General features: G+C 50.2%; 1 protein-coding gene across 3 annotated transcripts in view; it reads left to right on the top strand.

Annotated features, from left to right (window-relative positions):
- The window catches only part of NTNG2 (netrin G2), a 46,006-nt gene that overhangs the window by 12,890 nt on the left and 8,784 nt on the right, over positions 1 to 24,332 (top strand). For 2 of the 3 annotated variants that reach the window (XM_030507388.1, XM_030507390.1), the window contains exons 3-5: positions 7,108 to 7,751; positions 18,601 to 18,773; positions 20,554 to 20,580. In XM_030507388.1, coding sequence (XP_030363248.1) covers positions 7,108 to 7,751; positions 18,601 to 18,773; positions 20,554 to 20,580 — 844 coding nt within the window. Of the gene's footprint in view, positions 1 to 7,107; positions 7,752 to 18,600; positions 18,774 to 20,553; positions 20,581 to 22,466; positions 22,629 to 24,332 lie in introns of all 3 variants that reach the window. The other variant, XM_032920314.1, reaches the window with a different exon arrangement.

The following is a 24,332-nucleotide window of genomic DNA, read 5'->3' as shown; positions in this document are numbered from 1 at the left end:
GGAGAGGAAAGAGGTAAGGGAAGGACACACAAGCAAGCAAGCAAACCACCCCACCAGCTCACCGTGACCTTCTCCGTCCTATTGCCACAAGGCTCCCTGCCCTGGACCCTGCTGCCTCCCAGCCAGAGCTGCCCTTCCACTGCAGAGGTGAAGCTGCAAAAGAACCAAAATATGCTTTCCCAGAACCTGACAATGGGCCATTAAAAGCATTCTTTTGGAGGGTTACCATGAAGAGGAGAGCAATGCCTGCAGGGTGTGTGGACGAGGGGTTTGCTGGAGCATTGCTGAGCACCTGCATAGGCAGCCCCTGGGGAAACTGCATCTTCTACCATATGAGACAGCTTCTGGATTGTCTAAAATATATAGAGCTTGACCAAAGTGGTATTAAAAAACATAAAAAAATAGAAGAAAACATTGCATCTTGAAGAAAGCTATGAAGACATGGTTGTGAATAGGTGCATTTTGCATTGCCCCACTGGTGACCCCTCTCTGCACGCCAACAGGCATCCTAAAATGGCACAGGCAAAGCTGTTCCTGATGTGTTTGGCAGGTTTGAGACACAGCCGTGCTGCAGGGAAAGCCTGCTTGGGCATGGGAGGATGTGGCCTTCCCACATTCCCCGGAGCACTGAGCCAAGAGGGCACAGACCTTCACCTGGGCTCATGGGGAAGGGCCATCGTGGGGCTGTCTGGCTCAAGAGGAGGCTTGTATTTCTCCTCAGTTATTCCCTTGCTCACAGCCATCTCTCCCAGTGAGTTATGCCGCTTGCCAGCTGTTGAAAATAATCATTGTAAATTAATTACCATTGCTTCACCCCTCTGATCCCTCCCACCCCACGAATAGAGTGAAAATTAATTGTCAGAGAGTATTTGCAGTTCTCTGGGAGTCCCATCCTGGCCACTGGCAGGGTATGGTTTATGCCCTGAAGCATGAGATTTAATTACCCACAAATGTTATTTTTGATCATAAAATCACCTTGTCTTTTCATAAAGCCAGATAGAGCAGTTGAACCCTCAGGTCAGAAGCAGCAAGAGTAAATATACCCCCTAATGATGTTAGGGCAAACCTGTGTTTTTCTCCCGGGTAAACGCAATTGTGTGGGAAAGAGCATCGTGTCCTGGAGCAGTTACTGGAAGAAAAAACAAGGAAGTTTCCCAAAATATGTGTCGCTCAGTGTGGCCCTTGTCAAAAACTTGCGCTGGAGAAAATAGATGTAACTCTGTCAGTTGGGATGATGAAGGTGGTTGTCACCGGAGCCAGGGATGGCATCTTTCCTGCTCAGTGGGTTATTTCCCAGTGCTGACAGGCACCCACAGCTCTGCCAGGATAAGGACAGGGACAGAGATCCCTGAAAAGCCCCAGCAGAGCCAGGGAAGCTCATACCTGTCATGAACTGCGGCTGAGCATAAAGAAGCAGGAAAGCAAACACACCGAGACTATTGTTTCGGCTTTATCCTGCAGCCTGAGGAGCAAATGGATGCAGCTTGGTGTTGGACAGGGGAAAATAAAGCTTTTGGCTGGCCCCTGCTCCCCTCCACAAATTAGGGATCCCCATATCTCCCATGGCCATCAGTCCTCCCCATGACAGAGGGATTGATCAGGGAAGGGGCGGCTGCAGGACACCCATGGTGGCACTGGTCCACATCAGGGACATGAGCAGGGCAAGAGGGATCAGGTGCATACAAGGTTTTTGCTGATGTGGTTGTTTTGCAGGACCTGGAGGAAATCTTATACCAACTTAAGGGCTTTGTTGCTGTGCAAGGCAATGCGGGGACTTTGTGAGCCTCATGAGATAACCTTTTCACAGAAAAAGCAGCATCGTAGGTGCCCCGAGAGAAGCAGAAGGGCCTTGAGATGCAGCTGAGAGCTCCTTGAGCATCATGGCTGGATGGGACAGATGCTAAGGAGGGAACTGTCCCTTCCTGGGTGGAGGTGGAGGTTCAGACCAGGGTTTTCTTGGCCACAAGCATTCCTAAGGAGGAGGGAAGGTGGTTTCTCTGCCATCGCCTGCCCCAAAGAAAATTGCTACAGCAACCACCCGACTCACAGGCCAGCAAGGCACTGCTTCCTTGGAATTATTGCTGCTGGTTTTCGCTGGAATTACTTGTGCCACTCAGCAAAACTGCATGAAAACCTACAAATCAGAGGGGCAGCACCATGCAAACCCTCCTCACACACAGCCCCTCCAAGTCCCTGGGCCAAGGCACCATTAAACAAATCACACTGGGTTATGAGAGCTGTGATGAGTGTCTTTAGCCGGGAAGCACAAACTTTCACATCATCTACTTATTTTTCCTTGCTCAAAACCTAGGTTTTTTCTTCTATTATTATTATTACTACTACTACTATTGTTATTATTATTAATTGGGCAGCTAGTGGTTGCAATGCTTTCCAGCTTGCCTTTGGCATGGAGATCTCCTAAAAGCTGCAGTTTTATTTCCGCGCAGCTTTCACCGTTCACGACAGATGTCTAGTTTGTTTAAAATATTCAACAGCCTAATGATTAATCAAGTAATTTCACCTACAAAAAAGTATAATTTTATGCTATGAAGCTTAAAAATGGCATTATCTGCTTGGGAGAAAAAAAGCAAACCAACTTTGTGTGCTCATTAAGAGCTCTAGAAACCAGCTGGGCTTCTATTGTGGCTGTTTTCTCCCATTTCCTCCCTTCCGAGCAAGGTGGGGAGCAGCTTTGCTGCAGCATCCTGGATTCCTATCATCATGCCTTGTCAGACCAATATCTTGTTTCTTAAATCTTCCTCACGGAGCAAGTCCCTGCTGTCACCTTCAGAAAGTCTCTTTTGCCGCATTTCTGCCCAGCAGCAACCCCAAGCACTAAGAGAAGGCAAAACCCAAGGGCTGGGTCTGCATTTTTTGCAATGAGAATAATGAAACACTGCAACAGATTGCCTGGAGAGGTTGTAGATGCCCCATCCCTGGAAACATTCAAGGTCAGGTTGGAAAGGGCTTTGAGCAACCTGGTCTAGTTGAAGATGTCCTGCTCACTAGAGAGGGATTGGACTTTAAAGGCCCTTTAAAGGTCCCTCCCAAGCCAAACCGTTCTATGATCTGCCCCATCAAGACACAAGCTTGCTATGATGCCTTTTGTTAGGACAACTTATCCTCAACAAGGCTGTTGCAATTTGCCCCTTTGGGCTGAGCTGGTGCTAAGCAAGTTGCAGTGCTTTTTGGTCCACCCTCAAGAAATGAGCAATGAGAAGAACATGCCAGAGAGCTGGAAACCTGCAATATCTAGTTACCATGAGGACACTCACGGCTGACTTAATAGCATGAGACTCAAAATGAACTGGCTTATTTTAAGCTCACTGAGACCAAGTTTGCCTGGCTAATGCATTCTGACTTTTAGATTGAAGACTTAAATATCTTGAGACTTTGGACAGATTCTTTGGAGGACACACGGCTTGGAGGAGGAAACCAGATTCAAAAATAATACCTGGAATTGTTTCAACAGTGCTATAACTGATCTTACTAGGACCAACAGAGCAGCCAAAGCATGGCCATCTGTTTCCGCTCCCCCCTGCCCTCCCGGCTGACTTCAAACCACCCCACCAGCAGAAAATGCATTGAGCATCCCGCGGAGGAAGGACAATTCAATAAACCTAAAACCAAAAAGGAACACTTCATTTTAGCAGAGGAAGCTGTAGTGGCATGACTCACTCGGTGGCTTTTGAGGCTCCCCCCCACCTTTCAGCACTGTCACTTACAGGTTATTTTTGTGTTTGCTCTGTTACAACCACACAGCTCTTGAGCCACGTGCCGCGGCAGAGCATCGGGGTGGTTAAAGACAGCTTTGGTGCCCACTGAGCTGAGCATGCTTAAGCATGGGTTGGGATGTACAGGAGCCATCAGGGATTGTACATCCATTCCCTGGGACAAGCATATGGGAAACAGGCAGAGTTTTGGCTCCACTTCTCCCTGCTCTTGATCCGCCAGGTTCCCTGCCAGGGACATGCCTGGCCAGCCCTGTCCCTCCAGACAGGACACTGGGAATGGGATCATGCTTGTTAGACTCTGTTGCTGCTGGGAAACCTGTCCCACCTCCCATTCTGGACATCCTATACTGGTCTGAGTAATGCTTTCTTATTGTGGTTTGGTCACAGAGTCCTCCTCTGTGTAATTTGGATACTGCTTAAGGAAATCTTTAAAGAAAGCCCTAGTAGGAACATCATTCATAGCCCTGAAGGTGAAGCTGGCTGCTGTGGCCAGCTCAAGACGCAGATACTCAGTGGAGACTCATCTTACCCCAGCTCAAGGGCTTTGGCAGCCTAAAGGCTGCCACACACAAGGAAAGGAATCCACATGTCCAGGATGGCTCCGTGCACAGATTCCTGCTCATACAGAGTCACTCTGAGCAGCAAGGTGGGTTTATCAGGAAGATTTCTGCTGCCATTCCAATCCGATTCCCTACCTGAGCCTATCAAGTCATTGCTCTACTGCATCCTCCTTCAGACAAGAGGTGGAAATAGACCTCCAAGATGGTCTTTTCAAGACCAGTGTATTAAGCCATCTGTATGACCACATTGGCAGTAGGACCATACTGCAACACAATATGTTGCCTCATATACACAGGAAATGTACTCAGAGCCCCCAGCGCTTCAGCTGATGGGGATTTTTCTTCCTTCTCCATCAGCCACCACTGTAAAGCTGTGCTAAGAGGCAGCTACATCCCCCAGCAGGAAGCTGTGTCTCATTAGCAGAGGTAAACAATTCCCCTGAACGTGACAAGTCAAGAGAGCACATTAAATATGTCAATATCTTAGGGTTTTTTTAATCTCTGCTCCGGAACAGCATGTTGTGACAGGAGAGGACCCCCCAGTGTGGCACAGAGCCCCCCCACACCCCAGCTGGCATTTCCCCTTGCTTGATGCATCTTCCCCTCTTTGGGAGGCAGGTGAGGTACCCCTCGACCTCATCCACCTGAGCAAGCCTGAGCACTCCCCATTGATTTCCCTTGCTCAGGTAGCACAGTTTCACACAAGGTAGTAAAAGCTATCCAGCCATGTGCTTCTAAAACATCAACCAAAGCATCCCTTTAGTCACCTCCTCACACCAGAGTTCAGCAGCTCCAGTTGCAGCCCTTCCATCACACAGGAGGACGGCAAAAGCCACAAGTCACTCAAGGCAATAACAGGAGGAGCAAATCCCTGCACGGCACTTGTGGCTTTACTGTTGGGTAGGTGCATGTGAGAGCAAGACAGTGCTGCAAACAGTATGAGTTTTGCCCTGTTTTATCAACTGGCTTCTGCTGTTTTCCCTGGCAGCCTCGTGCACACACACAACAACACATACTTTATTTACAGGAGTCCCCTTTTCTCTCCAAGGCTGCCACCACATCCCCTGCAAAGGAGCCTGGTGCTCACGTACGGATCAGCTGCTCACTGTTTGGTGTTAACCCCACTGCTGGTGGAGCAGCCTCCTGCCTTATTTACAGCATGCTACTCAGAAGACAGAATTATTTATGTCCTCACAAGCTTTTCTAGGCTCCTTGGCGCTGTGGCCTCTACTCACTGTGCAAACAGTTGCTCGCATTCAGTGGGTGTCTCTGAGCTGCAGAGAGGCACCAAAGGCCTGTTTTACAGACGCAGAGTGGAGCAGCTCTAAGTAGTTCCCAAGGTGGCAAAGCCCAGATTCTCTAAAGCACCTCATGTTACACAGCAGTTTCTATGTTCAAAGCAAAGCCCCACTTTTTGCACCTGAGAGTATGCATTTGTACAAGCCAGACCCCCTCCTCTGTTTTGCCTGGAGTATACACAGGGCACCCTAAAAGCAGACCACAAGCATTTAGGCTCCATCAGTTTCCCAGGCCAAAGCAAGCCCATGGTGCGGGCTCAGTCCCCAGTGCCATGGACACAGAAGCAGCCTCTTCCCATGCTTGCAATGGGGCTCTCCCAGCGCTGGGACTCAACCAGCCTACACAGACCCCAGCCCTGCACCTCGTTTCATTGAGCGCCCAGATAGCAGCTTCAGCCCCCTGGCCCCAGCACACTGCTCCCTGCGCACAGCACCTTCTCACAGGGTGCTATCCACACACAAAGCATTCACAAACCAAAGCACAAAACCCAGCTCAGTCTTACCTTTCAGGTCCACTGTGCTCAGGAGGATCAGACCTCACACTCCAGCAGGCTCCTCAGCTCTGGCCATCAGCTCTGAGCATCTCCAGCTGCTTTATAACCTCCTCCTCCTCTGCCAGGTGGCTTTGCCTCCCTGACGAGGGTCCCACGCAGCAGAGCCTGATGGTGAATCAATCCCTCCCCAATCCTCTGGACTTTGAGTCCAAGGGGGTGGTAAAGTGACTGCAAAGAGATGCTTCACATGCAGAAAATATTTGCATTGTGTTGCAGAGGGTTTTTTGCGGACAGTACCCATGTTACAGCCCCACATTATCCCAAAGGCAGGTCTGACCCACGCTCCTGGAGGTCCTAAGTGCCCTAAGTGCCTTTAGGGCAAGTAATAACAGGCTTAAACGTACATACGGGCAAGCAATAAACCCTTTGGCACAGCAAGCCCTGATGGCTGCCTCCAAAACTTCGTCATTTGGGGTGTGACTTTAACAACATGTTCAGCACATGTGGATTTGTATGTGTGCCCCTGCAAAACGTGGAAGCTTGGCAGTGCATTGTCACTTGCAGGCAAAATGGGATGGCTGGACCTTTCCTCCCACTGCCTAGGCCTGCCTGATTCTTGCGCTGGAGCAGGGATGAACACAGCTTTCCATACACTTGTAACGCAGCCAAATTTAAATGAAGTTTCTCAGAGGCTGTCTCAGGGAAAGCGCTTTCTATGAAATTTGCCCCTGTGCCAAATTGAAAGGCCCCTTTTCCAAAGGGCCTTTCAAAGGGAACTGTTCAGCCATTCTTACAGCAAAGGCAAAGCTGCGTCTGTCTTAAATTCATACTCAGAAACAGCATCATCCAGAGCCAGACCCCCAGCACGCTCCAGGTCAGCCCAGCAGTTAACATTTGACACAAGCAGCTAAACCCAAGGCACGGTAACAGTGCAAGCTCAGCTGTGTGCACGCGATGCCCTTGCGATGCCATGCGTTGCACAGGCATTGCCTTGTCTCTGTGACCATTGTTGTTGTTCCAGGAGAACCCGTACCTGTGCAGCGACGAGTGTGACGCCTCCAACCCAGACCTGGCCCACCCGCCAAAACTCATGTTTGACAGCGAGGATGAAGGGCTGGCCACGTACTGGCAGAGCGTGACGTGGCGCCGGTACCCAGAGCCGCTGCTGGCCAACATCACGTTGTCCTGGAATAAGAGCATCGAGCTGACGGATGACATCGTGATAACCTTCGAGTATGGCCGCCCCACCATCATGATGCTGGAGAAGTCACTGGACAACGGGAGGACTTGGCACCCGTACCAGTATTACGCAGATGACTGCATGGAGGCCTTCAGCATGCCAGCACGGAGGGTCCGGGACCTCTCCACCACCAGTGCCAACAGGGTCCTCTGCACAGAGGAGTATTCCCGCTGGGCGGGCTCCAAAAAAGAGAAGACCGTCCGGTTCGAGGTGAGGGACCGCTTTGCCATCTTTGCTGGCCCTGACCTCAAGAACATGGACAACTTGTACACCCGGCTGGAGAGCGCCAAAGGGCTCAAGGACTTCTTTACCGTGACTGATCTGCGGATGAGACTGCTGAGACCAGCACTGGGGGGCACCTACGTGCAGAGAGAGAACTTGTACAAGTACTTCTATGCCGTCTCCAACATTGAAGTCACCGGCAGGTAACGACTGCTGTGTTTCTTTGGGTGTCTGTTCTCCAAAGAGGGATGAGAAGAGGGTTACTGCTATAAAACTAAACCATCAGTGTTTCTGTTGACTGATAAGATTATCAGTGTTTCTCCCTCTAATACCCTTTCTTCCCAGGTAGGGCAGCATCGGTAATAAAACAGATTTGTCCTTGCAGGGAACGTCTGGGGCACCTCCAAGGCTGTGTCTGAGAGAAAGACTGTGACCTCCCAGAGCTGATGTGGAGGGAGCTGGGACATGGCTTGGATGGATGGATGAATGGGGTCTGAGTTCTCTCTGATACCCTATCCCCAGCTCTGCAAACATGGCCAGCCTCCGCCCAAGAATCCCAGGGGTGATGCTAGTGGATCTGGGAGAGTGAGGAATGAGGCTCATCCCACTGAAACCCAGCTCACTGCCAGTACAAGCAGGATGGGTCACCCTGAGTCATTCCTACACTCCTGGAGCAGCCCCAATCACCCCCTCTTTCTGTAGCACATCCCAACATATCTGGGGCGGGGGAAGGCAGGAGGGGGTTTGTTTCTCCTGGCTTTTGTTTTTCATTCCTCTGTACGGTGCCATATGTTATGTTATGACATCAACCAAAAAAGCAAAGGTGGAAAAATGCCGAGATGGCTAATTTCCCATCCAGCTTATGGATTCAGCTTGTGTGAGACTTACAGGCAAGAGGGGAAAACATCTCCCCATCACCCACCCCCTGCTAACAAGAATCACCACAGCATCAGAGGAGCCGTTTGTATCGGTTCCAAACCGTTCACTTCTGAGGCTTGCAAGCAAAAAAAAATCTGTTTTGCAGGTGCCACCGAGGCTGGCTTTGAACAGGCTCCAAGGGGAAACAAGCGAGTGATGGGAGAGCTCCTTCCTCCCACAGAGGCAGGCAGGAGGCAAGAGTGAGGGGATAGGTCTCGTCTGAGCATCCTATGGGATGAGCAGCCGTGGCTCTGTGCTGGGCTGGCAGCATGGTCAGATGCCTGCCATTGGGATTGCTCGGGGAGAAGCACTGGGGAACTCAGGCACATGGGCAGGGAGTGGGAGAGCACTTCTGCGTTCATCTGCAAGCACCCAGGATTCAGTGCAACGTGCTTCTGATTAAATACATGCAGAGGGATATTTTACACCTGCCCATAAGCATTGCCAAGGGTACTAAATATCCACAGTCCTCAAACAGCTCGGGATAGGGCAAAATAGCAAAGTAAAGAGGGTGGAAGGGAGAGAAAGCAGGCAAAGATGAGAGAAATAAGTGTGTTGCCTTCCCCTCCACCCTGAACACAGCCAGTCCTGTGCCTGCTCCATCTGCCACGGCCCCATTCCCCAAGCTGCCCACAGGGATGCTTGATGTTACTGGCAGCAGTGGCAAAGCCACAGGGATCAATTCCCAGTCAAAGCCCACACTGACAGGGGTGGCTGGCAGGAAGGTGTACTGATTTATCCAGGCTGGTTAGACTCTGTATCAGGGACACAATATTTTTCAGCTCAGAAAGTGGTAAATTAGGATTAAATGTTTGATGTCAGTGCAAATACCTTTGGCTTCCAAGCATGGAGATAACTGTGCAGATAACCAAGGACTTGTTACTGCATTTACAGCAGCTACAGGGTACTTGATGCTTTAAGGTACATGTTAAAATACTCCTGGTGTCCTCAGATCCCTTCACGTTTTTGCCTGCTGGTGAGGGAGGGTCGGGCTGCAAACACTGGATGGAAGCTGCAATGCTGCTTTTTTGCTGGGGCCAGAATGAGATGGGTTGGGGTTTGTTGGCTAATTCCTGGTGGCCTCGGCCCTGGCGCTGGCACACTGCCTGTGTGGATGGCTGCCTGCATGGACAGCTGCCCATGGCTGCTGCAGAGCAGCAGCTCCTGCTCGCCTCCCTCTTGGCTCCTGACAGCAACTCCTCCGATGCAGCAGGGCCTTTGGGAGGAGAGGGCTTTTCCTTGGCCAGGGACAAAGAAGACTCTGAAATTTGCTTTTTCCAGCCCGAAGTCCTGAGCTACAGCAATACCCAGCTTTGCGCTGCTCCAGCTCTCACCGTCTGTGCCCACTTGCTGGGTCAGTCCCCAGGAGAAGGAGATGCTCATCCTGATGGGGAAGAAGTCAATGCCTGTCCTGCGCTGACTCTTCCAGCTCTGATGGACACAGGGCAGGGAAGGATGTTTGGCTGAGAAGCTAAGTGCTGTATAAGGTGGAGAAGCTTCATGTGAATCAACTCTGCTCCTGTGATTATTCCAGTCCCAGCAAGCAGGTTTTTGCACTGGAAAGCAATCTAATTCCAGCTGTAAGCAAAACCAGTTACAGTGCAGGGACTAAAACCAAATTAAATCTTGCGTATGGCTCAACAAGGGGTAGGTTATTGAGAGGAAGAGAGGAGAAATCAATGTGAGCCTGACAGGAGCACTGTGCAGGGAAGGGGGGAGGCAGGGCAGGCAGGGAGGGGGATGGATGCATGCTGCCTCTTCCAGGATGTGGGAATGACTATGTTGGAGGAACAGGAGGAAAGAGCCTAGATAAAATTGGAGGTTTCTCTGATCCCCTCAGTCCATGTGCTCCTGGGCCCTCATCCAGGCACACCCCATTTTCACCCCTCTGTTTTCCACCAAGGAAAACTGCAATCTCCCAGAGCTCTGGGGAAAAGCAGAAAGAGGCAAAGCAAAGGACATATGGAGAAGGGAAAGGAGTTTTCTGCCTTCTCTCCTCCTGTAGGACAGACAGACTGGGGTGGTCAAGAGTTTGCCAGGATCTCCAGAGGATCTGGTGAATCCTGAGAGTTGCTGCTCCCTTCCTGGGTGTTGGTGCAATGGACCGGTACTTCAGGGCCTCCTCCTCCCACAACCTCAGCCAGGTCCATTTCCCTGTTCATGGCTGACAGTTTATTTTTACTCTCTTTCTTCTTGGTATCTATTTCTTTTGTTTCTTTTATTTTGCCTCTTCTGCCATCCTGTCCTTATTGATCTGCAGAGTAACTGGAGATGCAGAGGAGTCAAGACAGGAATAGACACGAGCAAGCCCTTGGCCTGTGTGCTCGAGTGTGTGCCAGGCAGGGTGGCGAAGGGAAGCGGAAAGACTTTTCCCCACAGATCTCTATTCACTGCTTAGTTTTCTCCTCGGTGCAGCAACGAGTTCAGTCATCTTCTCAGGAATGGGTGAATGAGCTTTTCCCGGCTGCTGGCGCGATGAAAGCTGCCACTTCTCTTTCCATTACACACCGTGTCTCTTTGGAGTAATTCTTTCCCCTTCATAACGTCAGTCACCACAGTGCTCACCAGGGCACGCTCCATCATGGAGACATTAATAAGCCATAATTGAAGTTAATGTGCCATGGCCAGGACATGTGGATCCAGTTAGGAAAAATCAGACTGAGCAGAAGTGAATCAATTTTAGGCTGATTATTCAGATTTTTCTCCTTGTCCTCCCCTGCCCCAGTGTATGCTATCTGTCTGTCTGTCTGTCCGTCCTGCCAGTGTTGGGCAGTCCCCAGAGAAAGGCAGGAGGAGCAGCCCCATGTAACAGTGCTTTGTCTTAGGCTTTGCTTGGGCCAAACAGGCAACAAAAAGATGAGGTTTCCAGTTTCGTAACAGCACTTCCTTTCCTCTTTTCTCCAGTCAGCTTTTCTGAGGGTTTCTTTGGCTTCTCTTTTGCCTACACAGAAGAACTGAAGGGAATGGCCCTCTCTGCTCCTCTGCTTTGGTCCTTGCCTTTCCCTTGTGCAGTTCTCAGTGCCATGTGCAGGTGCTGTCCAGGAGGCTTTGCTCTCCACATGACTTAGAGTGGAGAATGCATTCACCAAAAAAGCAGAATGCATTTGCCCAGCCAGTTATCCTGGATCCATCACAATCAGGCACCTCGCCCTCGAGAATCAAGGCCATCCCCCGAAGCACCTTCTCCAATAAATCAAGCTGGTTAGGTGTCAGTAGTACCCACATGCAAGGGATACATTTTTCTGCATTCTTGGTGAGTCCCGAGATGTGATGATGCTCGATCCTGTATTGCTGCTAAAGACGAAGCAATTCCTGCCCACCCTGGTGGCTGCCTCCTGCTTCTGTCCCATAGGCCAGCACAATGATGACAGCTCAATGTACTTCCCTAATGTTTGTAGCCTAGCCTGAACCAGGGGTGCCAATGCAAAGCGTGTACCAGCTGCCCCCAGGCTGCTGTGCCCTGCTTGGACATTCCTCCTTTTGGCTCTGTTGATGAAGTTGTTGGAGACCCTCCAGCTGATCTTGTCTTCTCCAACAAAGCTGTCTCTAAAAGGAAGGAAAGAAGCAGGTTTGGTTGGTGGAACAATCTCTTGGTGGGGGTCTTAGATTTCGTGTAATGACTGGTGCCATATTGAGCATCTTTCCCCGGGGATCAGGGTGGGGATGGCCGGCTGCACCACCACTGCTTTTCAGAAGAGACCTGGGATAAATGATCTGTGAGAGTGTGGGCTTCCCAGCTGAGCACTGGTTTACCCAGCCCCAGTGCTGGAGCATCACCCCCCAAACAGCCATGGGCTCACCCAAACATCTCCCAAGAACTAGCCCAGCACCCCTGAAGCCCATAGCCAGCTTCTGCCTGTGCTCAGCAGCCTTGGGAACACCACAAAAAACAGGGCAAGCACTGCCTTAGCCTGTTCCCACTTCTTCCCCTGCAGCTCCTGGCTGCCAGACTTTGGGTCCCAGGAGGTAACAGCATCCTCGTGTCAAGGACAGCCAAGTCTGCACCAACATTGCACCGTGTTCCTCAGCCCGTCCTCGCCTCCATGCTGGGCAGCCCCTGAGAGCTGGATAGCTGAATTTCCCTGGCATTCCTCCAGGCTGGAATTAGCTTGAGTTCAAGCAAAATCTTGCTCTTGGTCATATAGTTAAATTAAGTTAATGTGCAGCAACTGTTTGCTTGGCTTTCCTTGAGTCTCTTAAAGGTTTTTACTCCCACTGCAGTAGGATGGAGGGGAAACTTGCAGAGGGGGAGGGAGAAAACCAGAGAGCTCCTCCTTCCCCGAACCCTCGTGACACTTTGTCAATAGCCGGAGACGGATACCCAAGGTCCTATTACCTGCTCCTGGCTTTGGTTTGTGAAGGCTTTTATTTCCCCTCCGATTTTGTTGCCGAGTTGCGTCCGGCCCTGAGGAGATAATAGAATTTCATCGATAGACTGAGAAGGTGATGTATGTTAAAGCACTTAATATAAAGAGACTTCTACAGGAGCCCAAATTCAATTTGGCCAATGAACTCAATTGCAGGCATTATTGCATTCCAGGAGAAAGACCAAGAGCATTTATACACATTACTCTGCAAATATTTATGTTCACGTATCCGTGTGATGTCCTCTTCACCCTTCTTCCCTTCTGTTGCCTGACCCCCTAATGGGGAAGTTTGGTTTTATGTTTGCTTTTTAAGACAGCTTTGAATGTAAATAGCGTTCCACCAGTCAGCAGGATCTTGACAGCTGGTGAGTGTCAACTTATTCAAAATAAATAGCCTGTCGAATGGGAACAGCCAGCTAGCCTGCTCTCCACTTTGGCATCTTTGAAATTGTCTCCTCTTTGTAACCCAAACCTCAAATCATTTCGAAGGGCAGCGAGGATGGTTCTCCCTGCCGGGAGGACTCATCTCTCCCTACCGCACAACCAAAAGTGAAAACCCACACGGAAGACAAACACTCACAACATGTCCCTCTGACCTAACCCAGGGGTTTTATTCAGCTTTTTGGCTCTACAAAAAGCAGTGAAACCCAGAAGCCTCTCTACTTGGTTCAAGCGGAAAGAAACAATGCATTAAAATGACTTTTCCTTCCTCTTCAGCCCCTGGACCGCAGGCTCAGTTACGCTCCCAGCCCTGCTCCTGGGATGAATGAGCTGCCATCAGCTTGTTCATCCCTGCTTCAGTCACTGGCAATAGCAAACCTCTGCCCAGCGATCTCCCAGCAAGGCAAATCCTAATATAACTGCTCTCCACAAAGGGACAGAGCTTCTTCCATGGCCCAGCCATTAGAAGCTATTTTTACCTGCTTCTGCATGCACAGATGGGCCAGAAACAATCCAAACTCAGCACCCATTATGCTTTGCCCAAAAGATTTGCTCCCTGGTTTTGCTGAGCTGCCAAAACAGTTGCAAAGGAGCATGTAGAAAGCAGGTAAGTCATGGCCAGGCAGCTGCCGGAACGTGCTGCGAGCAACGCTGGGATGACAGTAGAGAGATGGAGAAGAGTTATTCATGTTTCCCCGAGAGCTGAGATCAGTTGAAACATCGTTTTCCTTGGGGACGTAGAGGAAAGAGCTCCCTTCAAACACATTGTCCCATGAGACTCATTAAAGGCTCATCAATTACAGTGAGAGCAAACAATTCAGGGGGAAGCTATCATAAGCCTTCTTTTGGATGGCAGTCATTAGCAGCTCTCTGCTGTGCACTGCCTCTCCCCAACACCAGCTCTGGTGAGCAGAAAGGGAGCAGGGGGAAAGCCAAGAAATGGTGGGAGGGAAGCAGAAGCCTGGTAGCCTGGGAGCCAGCTGGAGGGGACCAGGTATCCACAGCATCCCTGGCCTAGCATCCCTGGCCAAGCAGTAGAATCCTTATGGCAAGCACATCATGGAGATGAGTGCACACACTGAACTGGAAGGAGACTTGGAAGGGAGGTGCTCCAAGGCTGGCTGAGACCTGCAGGAAGGACAAGGGATAAAGAGATACCCTTTGCCTTTCTCTGCCTTAGTTCCATGCTCTGCAGACGGGCTTATGGACAGAAAATTAGTTGTAAACCACATAAGAATCCTTGGAAGGAAAGCAAAGGGCTGGGGTGGCTTTTAAAGATTATTTCAAAGTCATTATTAAGGAAAGCTCGAGGACAGGGGCTGATTTCCCACTCCCAGCATGGCTTCTGCAGGTTTGCAGCAACTCACCCCTGCCTGCACCCCTTTCCTAAGGCTGTGCATGTGCATCTCCTACCTCACACGTGGGCTTGGCATCAGATGCCTTTCCAACCACTCGCTGCTGTGACCACCAGGATGCTGACCTGGAGAAATGCAGGGGTGGCAAATTGCTGTTCGTGGCTGTGAAAGAAGAAAAACAAAAACAGAAAAAGGACACTTTCCTGTAAACTTTCCTTGGCCCTCCAAGCTTCGTGATGTTCCCTGGTGGAGGCATTGGCAGCATCAGACCACACTGCACCACTCTGAGGGAAGGCAGCAGCTCAACGACCTGCGCTAAAATATACTCATAAATACCCCATCAAGCAAACTGTAACGTCTTGGGCCGCACGTTGCTCCAGCCACTTCTCCTGGAAATGGTGTGAGACAGCTTCTGTTTAATGCACAATGCAGTTGTGTAATCTATTGGCAGCCTGGTGCAGGACTTGGGTGTCCCTGGACCATGGAAGGTGCTTGTGGGCGCTGTAGCTCCTGCTGCATGTGTGCTGTGGATGCTCCTCTCCGAGCCATGCCCCACCATGGCTGCATCCTGCATGGGCTCTGAATGCTCACCAAGAAACAGCACTGTCACCGCTAGCCTTGTCCCACAAGCTAGAGAAGAGAAACACTTCCAGCTCTTCAGATCTCTCCGGAGACAAAGAGACCATATTGCAACCAGCACTTTGCTGGAGCAGCCCCTGGGCTGGAGCGGGGCCATCGCTGCCTTCTGCAGGACACAGCACAGGTGTCTGCCCCACTGCTGCTATTTAAGCCTCATTACTAAGTAGCTCCTAACCTTTTCCTTCATTTTCTCTTGCCTGCGATGGCTGGCCGCCCGAGAAGGATGAGCGGAGGCAAGCACAACTAGCGGCTCCTTCCCAGGGGACCGGGCTAATGCCATTTACTCTATTCTCCACCAGCTGGATCTTGGCTGGGGAAAGAGACCATCAGTGAGCACACGTCCTTGGGCTGCAGACCCAGAAGAGGAGGCAGAGAAGCCTGAAGAAAGGGTTGAAGCTGAGCCACTGAGCCCCAGCAGCAGCGAGACCTGGATGCAGAAACCTTTGCACAAAATGGGGTTGGCAATCAGGGCAGGCTGAAGGCACTCGGCTGTTGGCCATTAAATAATGCAGCCTGATTGATTGGGCTGGAAAGTGCTGTGTTGCAGGGTCAGCTTGCTGGGGTTACAGTTCTCTGCTTAGATTGATGATCCTCAAAGGTCAAATTCAGAAAGCAATTCCTTGGTAAAATTGATCCTTTGGATAACAAAACTTCTGCACATTGGCAAAGGGCTGAGCAGAGAGACATGGAAGTGACCTGGGCACAGGCACTCAGCGTGGCCAGCTGCCTCTGTTTTCTCTTTAATTTTACTGTTTACCCCAGTTAGGAAGTGAGCAGCTTCTCTGGGAAGAGCAGTGCTCCATCATCCCTACACGCAGTGGCTGGGGATGTCCATGAGCACCCACCCCGTCCCCATCCCGCTGGCAGGGGAGCACGAGTGCCTTCACAGGGCAGGAGGTGGCTGGGGAATGTCCTGAGAGCTGGTGCTTGCCTCCACAGAAGCAAGTGAGCGGCATTTGTGTACAAGCAGGCACGTCTGACTGCCTCCTGCACACAGCCATGCATCACTCTCCTGGTAGCGAGAAGATTGGGTCCCACGGCGTGGGGGGTTTTGTAGCTGGAGCCAAATTAATGGTGAATGGGTTTTACCCCAAAAAAGCTGCTTGGCCCTCAACAGGGGATGCCAGGAGCAAGGATGTGCTACAAGCAGAGGGGGTGATTGATACTGCCCCAGGCCACCATGCTGGACGAGGCAGTGGTCACCTGCTGCTTACATTCCCTCTGCAAGACCAGCAGGGTCCAGGACAAGAGCGAAGTGCTACCTTCCACATCATTAGAGAAAACAAGGGGGATGCCAGGCCCTACCTTCCTTGAACCCCCTCCCCTGCAGCTCTTAAACTCCCCCTCAGCTGGATTTTAAGGAGCACGCTAAATCTGGCTCCCATCCCATCGCTCCCACCAAAGGTAGGAGGGAGAAGAGCTGCAGCTCCCAGAAGCTGTTGCTCTGATTCAGGCTGGGCCCACAGCAGCAGTGGTGAAGCATTGACCTGCTTTAACCTGCTATCTTGCCTGCTTCCCTCTCGTCTGATTGTTCTGAAGTGAGAGAAGGAGGCCGTGCTGTGTGGACGCTGAATAATTCAGAGTCTGGCTCCGCAGCATCCCAGGGCTGGGCATTGCCTCTGCCAAAGGGCTGGGATGGCTCAGCCGAAATCCTTCCTTGTCAGAGGCAGAGGGGACATGGTGAAACACAGCATCCCTCCTGTGTAGGTACCAACCCTTGCTTCCAACCAAACCTGCTTCCTTCCCCTGGATGCTCAGATCCATGGCTTGTTCCCAGAGCACTGAAGCTCAGAGGCTGTTAGTGTTTTCAGACATGACGTGGCATCTCCAGCTCTTGCTAACACACAGATTCAAGTGGAGCATGCTGAGTGTGCCTGCCTCTGCTCTATGGACCACATTTTAATTCCTTCCTCCCTTTTAGAGACTGCATCTCCTCTGCTTGATCAGAGATAAGGCAGGGTTGTAAGACAGGGAGAGACACTGTTCATCCAGCTTATGCTTAGCCTCCGAGTGGGGTTTGCTAGAATTGAGGGCAGGGAGGGGTGGGGGAGGTAAAACAAATCATACATGAGGTCACTCATCCAGCCATGCATGAGAGGCAGCAAAGGCAGCCTCAGAGGGTCAGGCAGGTGGCTGGGGAGCATCTTTGGGGGCTCCAAGGGAGAGGGGAGAGACACCAGGAGTTGGTGGGCATGTGTGGTGCTGGGAGAGACCCAGTTTACAGCTCCCAGCTTAATCCAGGTTGCTTGTCCCAGTGCATATTGAGCACGAGAAGCAGCAGGCCATATTTCCTCTGTCTTCTCTGCAAGCAGCTCATTCCCCTTAGCATTGCATCTCTTGTGCAATTAGCCCTCTAAAACAAAGCGCTGCCCCGTCAGACTTCTTTACCCGTTCACATGAGGCAGTATGTTTCTGCTTCTGAGAGTATAAATTACTGCATGAAGCAGTAAAAAACCATTGGGCTGTGCTAAGGATCCAGGGTCTGGAATGAAATGAGAGGTTTTGGTCCCCAAAGTCTCTGTCTGATAGCCTGAGCTCAGGCCCAGGAGTCACCAGAGCCACGTGTGAGTTATGGGCTCAGCCTCTGTGCTCTGCGCAAGTCACCTCTGGAGTCTGAGCAACAGGAATGATTGTGCACAGAGATAATTATTCCCTGCATACTGCACTACAGCTCATTAAAAGTTTGATAATGTTTGCAAATTGCTGAATAGTGGTTTTCGTTGTTGCCTTCTGTGATGAGGCAGAGGCTAAAAGGCAGATTCTGATGGGGACTTGTTCTCTGTGTTATTTTGGTCACAGCAGGCTGGGGCTGTGCTGCACATAGGGAAAGGTTTGTGTTGTGCAGCTTCACATCATGGGAGAAAACACTCTTGACTTTAGCACACTGCATGGGGGCCAAGGGGCCGAGTCCCACCAGTGTTAGCCACGCTCCTCCATCTAAAGCCTGAGGCTGTCCTCCCTGCCTCCAAGTAAAAGCCTCCATCTGAGCTCATCACCCAGATTTCTGTGACAGCCTGAAATGTGTGACTCCTTCCTGGAGTCTCAGCTGGAGGCGTTGACTTACCAGTAAATGGTCTGTGCAGTCAGATGGTGGGAGTAAAGAATCTCTCATCTTGGAGTGAGACTGCAGATCCATTTTGGGTGAGGAAGTGGACATTGGAACCCCATCACCAGATACCTGGGGAAAACAGTTGAGTTCAGTGAGAAAGTCCCGCAGAAGGAACAGGGAAGGGGTAACCAGCCCAACTTCACTACTACATTTTCATGCACACCAGAGGCAAAAAGGAATGGCAGTAATACCTGACAGCTCTTCTCCTGTCTTCTTCTTCCAGGTGTAAATGCAACCTCCATGCTAACCTGTGCACCTTCAAAGAGGGCAGCCTTCAGTGCGAGTGTGAGCACAACACCACAGGGCAGGACTGCGGCAAGTGCAAGAAGAACTTTCGCTCCAGGTCTTGGCGAGCAGGGTCCTACCTGCCTCTCCCCAATGGGTCCCCCAATGCATGTAAGTAACCTGCAGTGAGCCAGCCCTGGCTGCACTCCTGCCTTGGGCTGCACAACACCCACAGATGGGAGCAGATTCTCATCTTGTCCTTCTCCATCTCAAAACAGTGCAGGATGCTTAGCTTTCAAAAGGGAAGTCGGTATTTACCTGTGTCTTGGTATGCAGAGAAAGGACAGAGGATCCGGGTGAATGCAAACGTGATTTGTCGGTTACTGGTAGATGAGTGATGAGTTCAAATGATGGTCAAGAATAGGAAGGATGGCCTTGAGCCAAGATAAAGGTCCATGGCTTTGTGGCAGTGCAAATTACTGCCCTTTGAAGAAGACATCATTTACCCACAGCAAAGCACTGGCTATCAAGTAGTCCACTGGCTGAGCGTTGGCACTGCTCAGCTGCAGGAGGGCAAGTTGCTTTCTGGATTGCTTTCTGGATCCTGTTCTATGTTGGTATTTCAGGCAAGCTTCGCAAGCTGCGGTCCCTCTGCGCAGCTCCAGTCTCATCCAATTGCCTGCTGGAGCAAGTCACTGACAGAAGCAAAGGCACGCAGATGAGATGAAGGCTGCATATCCACCATCATTCGAGCAGGGGGATTGGGGCAGGAAACATCACAGATGGGCCAGCTTCTCCTGGGTTTCTGTCCAGTCCACATCAGCAGACTTGTTTAAATGTCATTGAGCCACAGTAGCCACTCCAGCCTTTCAAGCAGCAGCTTTGAGCATCACCAAAGAGAATCTTTTCCCTCCCTCCCCCCCAAATTTTTTGAAAGATTTATGTGCTTTAAGATGATCAAAGCTGAAACTCGAGCTCCAAAGGCTGTGACGGGAATGTTTTGTGTGTGCCAGGGCTGGTAGATGAGCAGGTTCTTTGAAAGGGAACGAGCTTGTCAGCTCCCACCAAGCGGCTGCATTGCTTCAAAGGAGCCTGGGAGAGTTTCTGGTGTTGACAGGCACAGACATGCTGTTCTCTCTCTTTCCCTCCCCTCCGTTCCTTGTGTCTCTTCCTATTTCTCTTTCTCCTCTGCTCTTTCTTCTCCCATTCATCTCTCTTCCCATCTGTCACTCAGTCTTCTCCCACCCTCCCAACTCTCTCTTATTGCTTCATCCTCCCTCCATCCTCTTCCTCTGCAACAGAGGCAGTTCTCTGAAGCCCTCTCCTCTTGGTAGTCTTACCTCTTCCATCACCAGTTCTGTGCTGTATGTTCATGCAAAGCTGAGACTTCCCATGATGCTTCCACTTGTTACAGTAGGGAAGAACACGACCATCAGTTTCGTGGGTGCTGAAAGCCAGAAGCTGGTCCTGGGTACCCTTCAACTGGTTGGTTTGAAGCCAGTGGTTTTGCAGCATCCTGTTGAGTGAGTGCTGCAGTGGGAAGGGTGTTCAACCCTTCTTGCTCACCAAGAACTGTCCTGGGTGCAACAGCGCCTGGTTCAGCCCCTACAGCTTGTACTTAGCCCAATGAACCTCAGAAGACGTGCTTGGACTTTAATGGTACGTCAAGGAAATGGTTAACAGAAAAACCTGTCATCAAGGTCTATGCTGGTTTTTCTTCCCCAGGCGAAAGCCTTGAGATGCCAAGACTCCAGACAGCACTGTCTGGTTACCTCTGTGGTTTGACAAAAGCAGCTTTTAAGTTGCTGCAGCAAACAGACATGCCTATGAGCAAGACCCTGCTAGTTCATTGATGTTCAGTCCCACGTCATGTCTCTGTGTGATCTTCTGCTGGTATCAGAGCCAATGGTGTCCTGCTTCCAGTAACTGGGCTTCTTCTTGTGTTTTCCAGGTGCAGCTGCAGGCTCAGCCTTTGGCAGTAAGTACAAACATAACTGAAATGCTGGCATTTAACACCCCAGTGCATGGGCCTTGCGGATGTCACTAGGAAAAAAAAAAATGGTTATTTTCTGTCCATCATCATTTTCCAGGCAATAATTCTTCCCTAATTGTGCTTCATTTTCTGTCCTGTCAAAGAGTCTTATATTTTCTTCCTTCGACTTCAGAAGCCTCATTTTGCCTCTTCCTCTGGCACGGTTTCCCCCCATGAGGTTCGTTAGTATGGCAGCCAGAAAGGAAATAAAAAAGACGCTTCAAACCCATCAGTGCTCGCTGTGAACTTTCCCCCCCTCCCAGTATTGCAGAATTCTGCTCTGAGGAGGAGCTGGGTTTGAATTATTTGGCATAGAATCCAGTCTGGGTTACCCTGGGCTGTCACATCTAGAGCGTGTACATCCATACATACATGCGTATGTATATAAACATACATCTATGAAGTGTCAGCAGCAAAGATGGTAGAGCTCAGCCGGGATTTCTACTGAAAGATTGATGGTATGACAGGACTCCTTGTTTAACAAAGCTGGAGGTCGTTTGGTATCAAAGAGCCTTGAGTTTGGGGTAAGCAGAAGCCTGGGTTTATATTTTGTGGCTCAGAATTAGCCTCCAGAAGAAACAAATCAGAGAGCTGAATGAATAATGACTTCTTTGGTCTGCAGGCAAGTGGAAAGAATGGAAGGAGAAACAGTTTCAGAGAAATGCAAATGCAGTTAAGAAAAATGCACCTAATTGAAAAGTGGAGAATAGGTTTTCTGGGTCAATGAACCCTATTTAGATTTTAAGCAGTTAAAGGGTTAAAAATTTCAAATAAAAATGAAAAGTCTCCCTTAAGTAATTCAGGATTAAAACAAACCCTAAATGTTTTGACAGTCAAAAACATTCTTTGCTTTTCTGGTCAAAACCGTATTGATAACTCTTTTTTCCCCCCTTAACAGAGCTTGGCATCCTTGGTGCTACCTTTATGCTGTTGGAAAATGTTTCCCATTAAAATTTCCTGCTAGGAAAAAGCTGGGAGGGTGCTGGGAGTGATGCGCAGGAGGTGGACAGGAGGGATTTGTGTCCAAGGCCAGTTAAGGAGAGATTATTTAGCCTGCATAGGAGACTAGAAGTGACCTAAATTAAGTATTTAAACTAGCTCAGGGCTATTATGAAATTAAGCATGATAATCTGCATGAAGCAGTGGGACAAGCAAGGACAGGAGGGCAGCAGGTGTAAGTTAAGTAGGAATTTGTGTTCCAGTGTTATTTTAGCTGGGGCTGTTGTGTTGAGCGCAGTGGTGCGGGCACTGCACCTGAGACCACTCCTGCTCAACTCCACAGGGGCTGGTGATGTTAAACCATTAATTAATTCACCAGTGGAAATTAATACATTGCCAATGGTACGGGTTGGTTTTGATGGTGCTGGGTAGTTTGGGTGGCAGAAGGGGATGGCTCTGTTCATGGAGCCGGGGTAGGCAGGGTTCCATGAACATAGACATCAGGCAGCAGAAGCACGGCACTGAAGCACAGCTCCTGGCAGGGTGTGCTGGGGGCTCCTCTGCTCCCCCCATTGCTCATCACCCCATCTCTGCCCTGGTGTGCTTCATTTCCCCTTTTCAGCTTAATTGGCAATTAGTTTATGATAGAGCTGTAAGTATTAAAGCCAATATCTGCACCGGCAGAGTAAGCTGATGCTGATATAGCCCCAGCCTCCTGCACGCACACACATGCTCCTGCATCCAGCGTCATTGAGCCTTAATCCCCTCAGTGCCCCAGTTGTAATCATGCTGGGATATCGGTCACCAGTACAGCAGCAGCAGTCTCATGGGCTGGCAAGGAAACTCTCCATCTCCCCCAGTAAGTGCCTTCACCTCTTGTCTTTGCTTGCTAGCGTATGAGCGACCGCAGCGGGTTACCACCACAAAAACCACCACTGCAAAAACGACCACCACAACAGCGCCCACCACTACCACAACCTCAACAACAACCACCACCACCACAACTACCACCACCACCACCACCACCCCCCTACCTACCACCACCACCCAGCCAGGTTGGTGCCATGCTCCCTGCCTTGCTCCAAGGGCCAGGACTTCACTACTGGGCTCTTCTTTTTAGCTGCTTCCCATCCCAGTGTCGGTGGCCCTGGCTATCTGCTCTGTAGGATATAAAGGGACATGGATAAAAATCACCCTGATTAAGTTCACATTCCCCAGGCTCTGGCCAGATCTGGTTTGCCGTTCTCTCTATTCAGTCCAAGAGCACTTCGACACATGTAACATGAGCTAGAAGCATTTTGGTCCCTATAAGCAGGGAGCCAGCCACAACGGGTCCACCTCAAAGCCAACAAACCACACCATGGGTTGACATCCCCCCCCTCACTAGGTTATCTCACTCTGCTGTCACTCTGTTATCATCAAGGCAGCAAGAAGTGAAGCCAGGACTGGATGCGGGGGAAGCAACACTTTTCCCTTTTTTTCTAAATTTTATTTTTTTCTCTAAAAAGAAAGGTTTTCAAAACCCATCCCTCCTCGAGCCACTTGGCACCGTTGTTCTGCACAGGGCTGGCACGCCTGCAAGAGATGCTCTCTTACAGCTCCATCACTAGTAGGGCAGGATGGCAATGAAGGCTTTACTGTCCAACCGTAAATTAAACCACATACCCAGTCTTGCCTAGCTGGAAGGAGAGAGGAATCATACCCCATCCTGCTCTATCCCAACCTCCACATGCCTCCTAGGGCAGAGCCGCATGCTTAACATTCCCACTGTACAAGCAGCCATGGAGCGTGCGGGGCTGGAGTTAACACAGACACCAGAAACACCCTTTCCTAACTCCTAAAACCACCCCATGGAGGAAAACTTTTGTCCTTTTTCTGGGGGTTCCTCCTTACCTCCACCCCTGAACAAGGAGACAGCGTTTTCACTTTGCCGTTTGGAAATGAGCAGAGAGGACTTAACAGCAGGGCATTTTTTTTTAAGCTTCTCATGGGGGAATTAGACACGCATTCCTCCCCTCGCCACGCTTTCTGGGCCTGATATTTCCCAGGAGGACGTTTTACACCCACAGTATGTTAGTAACAGTCTGTCTGGGGGAGCTGCCAGAAGCCAGTCAAAGGGATGAGGAAACTTGATTGCATGTTTATGCAAATATAGATATATTCGTGGAAGTATCCTGCTTGAGTAGTTAATCAGGAAGCAGAGAGTTTAGCTCCAACTTCCTTGGAGATGGAGGGACCCTGGCTGAAAGAGTGCAAGTCTCTGGCCTGTTAAGAAGTGCTCCTCTTGTCCCTGTGCAGGAGAAGGTTCATCCATCAGCCCTGCCATAAGACCACATCATCTTATGGCCCCAGCAATAACAGGGGATTACATTTATGTCTGCACCATGCATTTGGGGTCATTGATTTTTATCCATGGTCACCTGTAGCATTAGGTCTATTTCTTTTACAAGTGCTGTGTACGTGAGGGTGTGTGTTTAGTGCCTATTTTGCGTATGACTTGCAGTGCTCTTCCTCGCTAGTGTCATACATCAGGAGCGGGCAGGATAATGTCTCTGTGGGGTTGGGGTAATGGGAATAGCCTCTCCTGCCAAATTTCTCCAAGGGAGATGTGATGCGCCTTGGGGTTTATTCCTTCTCCAAAACCTGCTTCCTGAGCAGAGAAAATGTGTTCATAATGCTTTCAGTAACTGATGGCAAGGGACAAAATGAATAAGTAAATCACAGTCCAGCCACCAGATCTCTGGCTTGATATGGCCAGG

This window comes from Strigops habroptila, chromosome 15, assembly GCF_004027225.2.
Source record: "Strigops habroptila isolate Jane chromosome 15, bStrHab1.2.pri, whole genome shotgun sequence".
Lineage (NCBI taxonomy): Eukaryota > Metazoa > Chordata > Aves > Psittaciformes > Psittacidae > Strigops > Strigops habroptila.
Note: the sequence above shows the minus strand (reverse complement) of the source record. Positions and strands in the feature narration are given on the sequence as shown.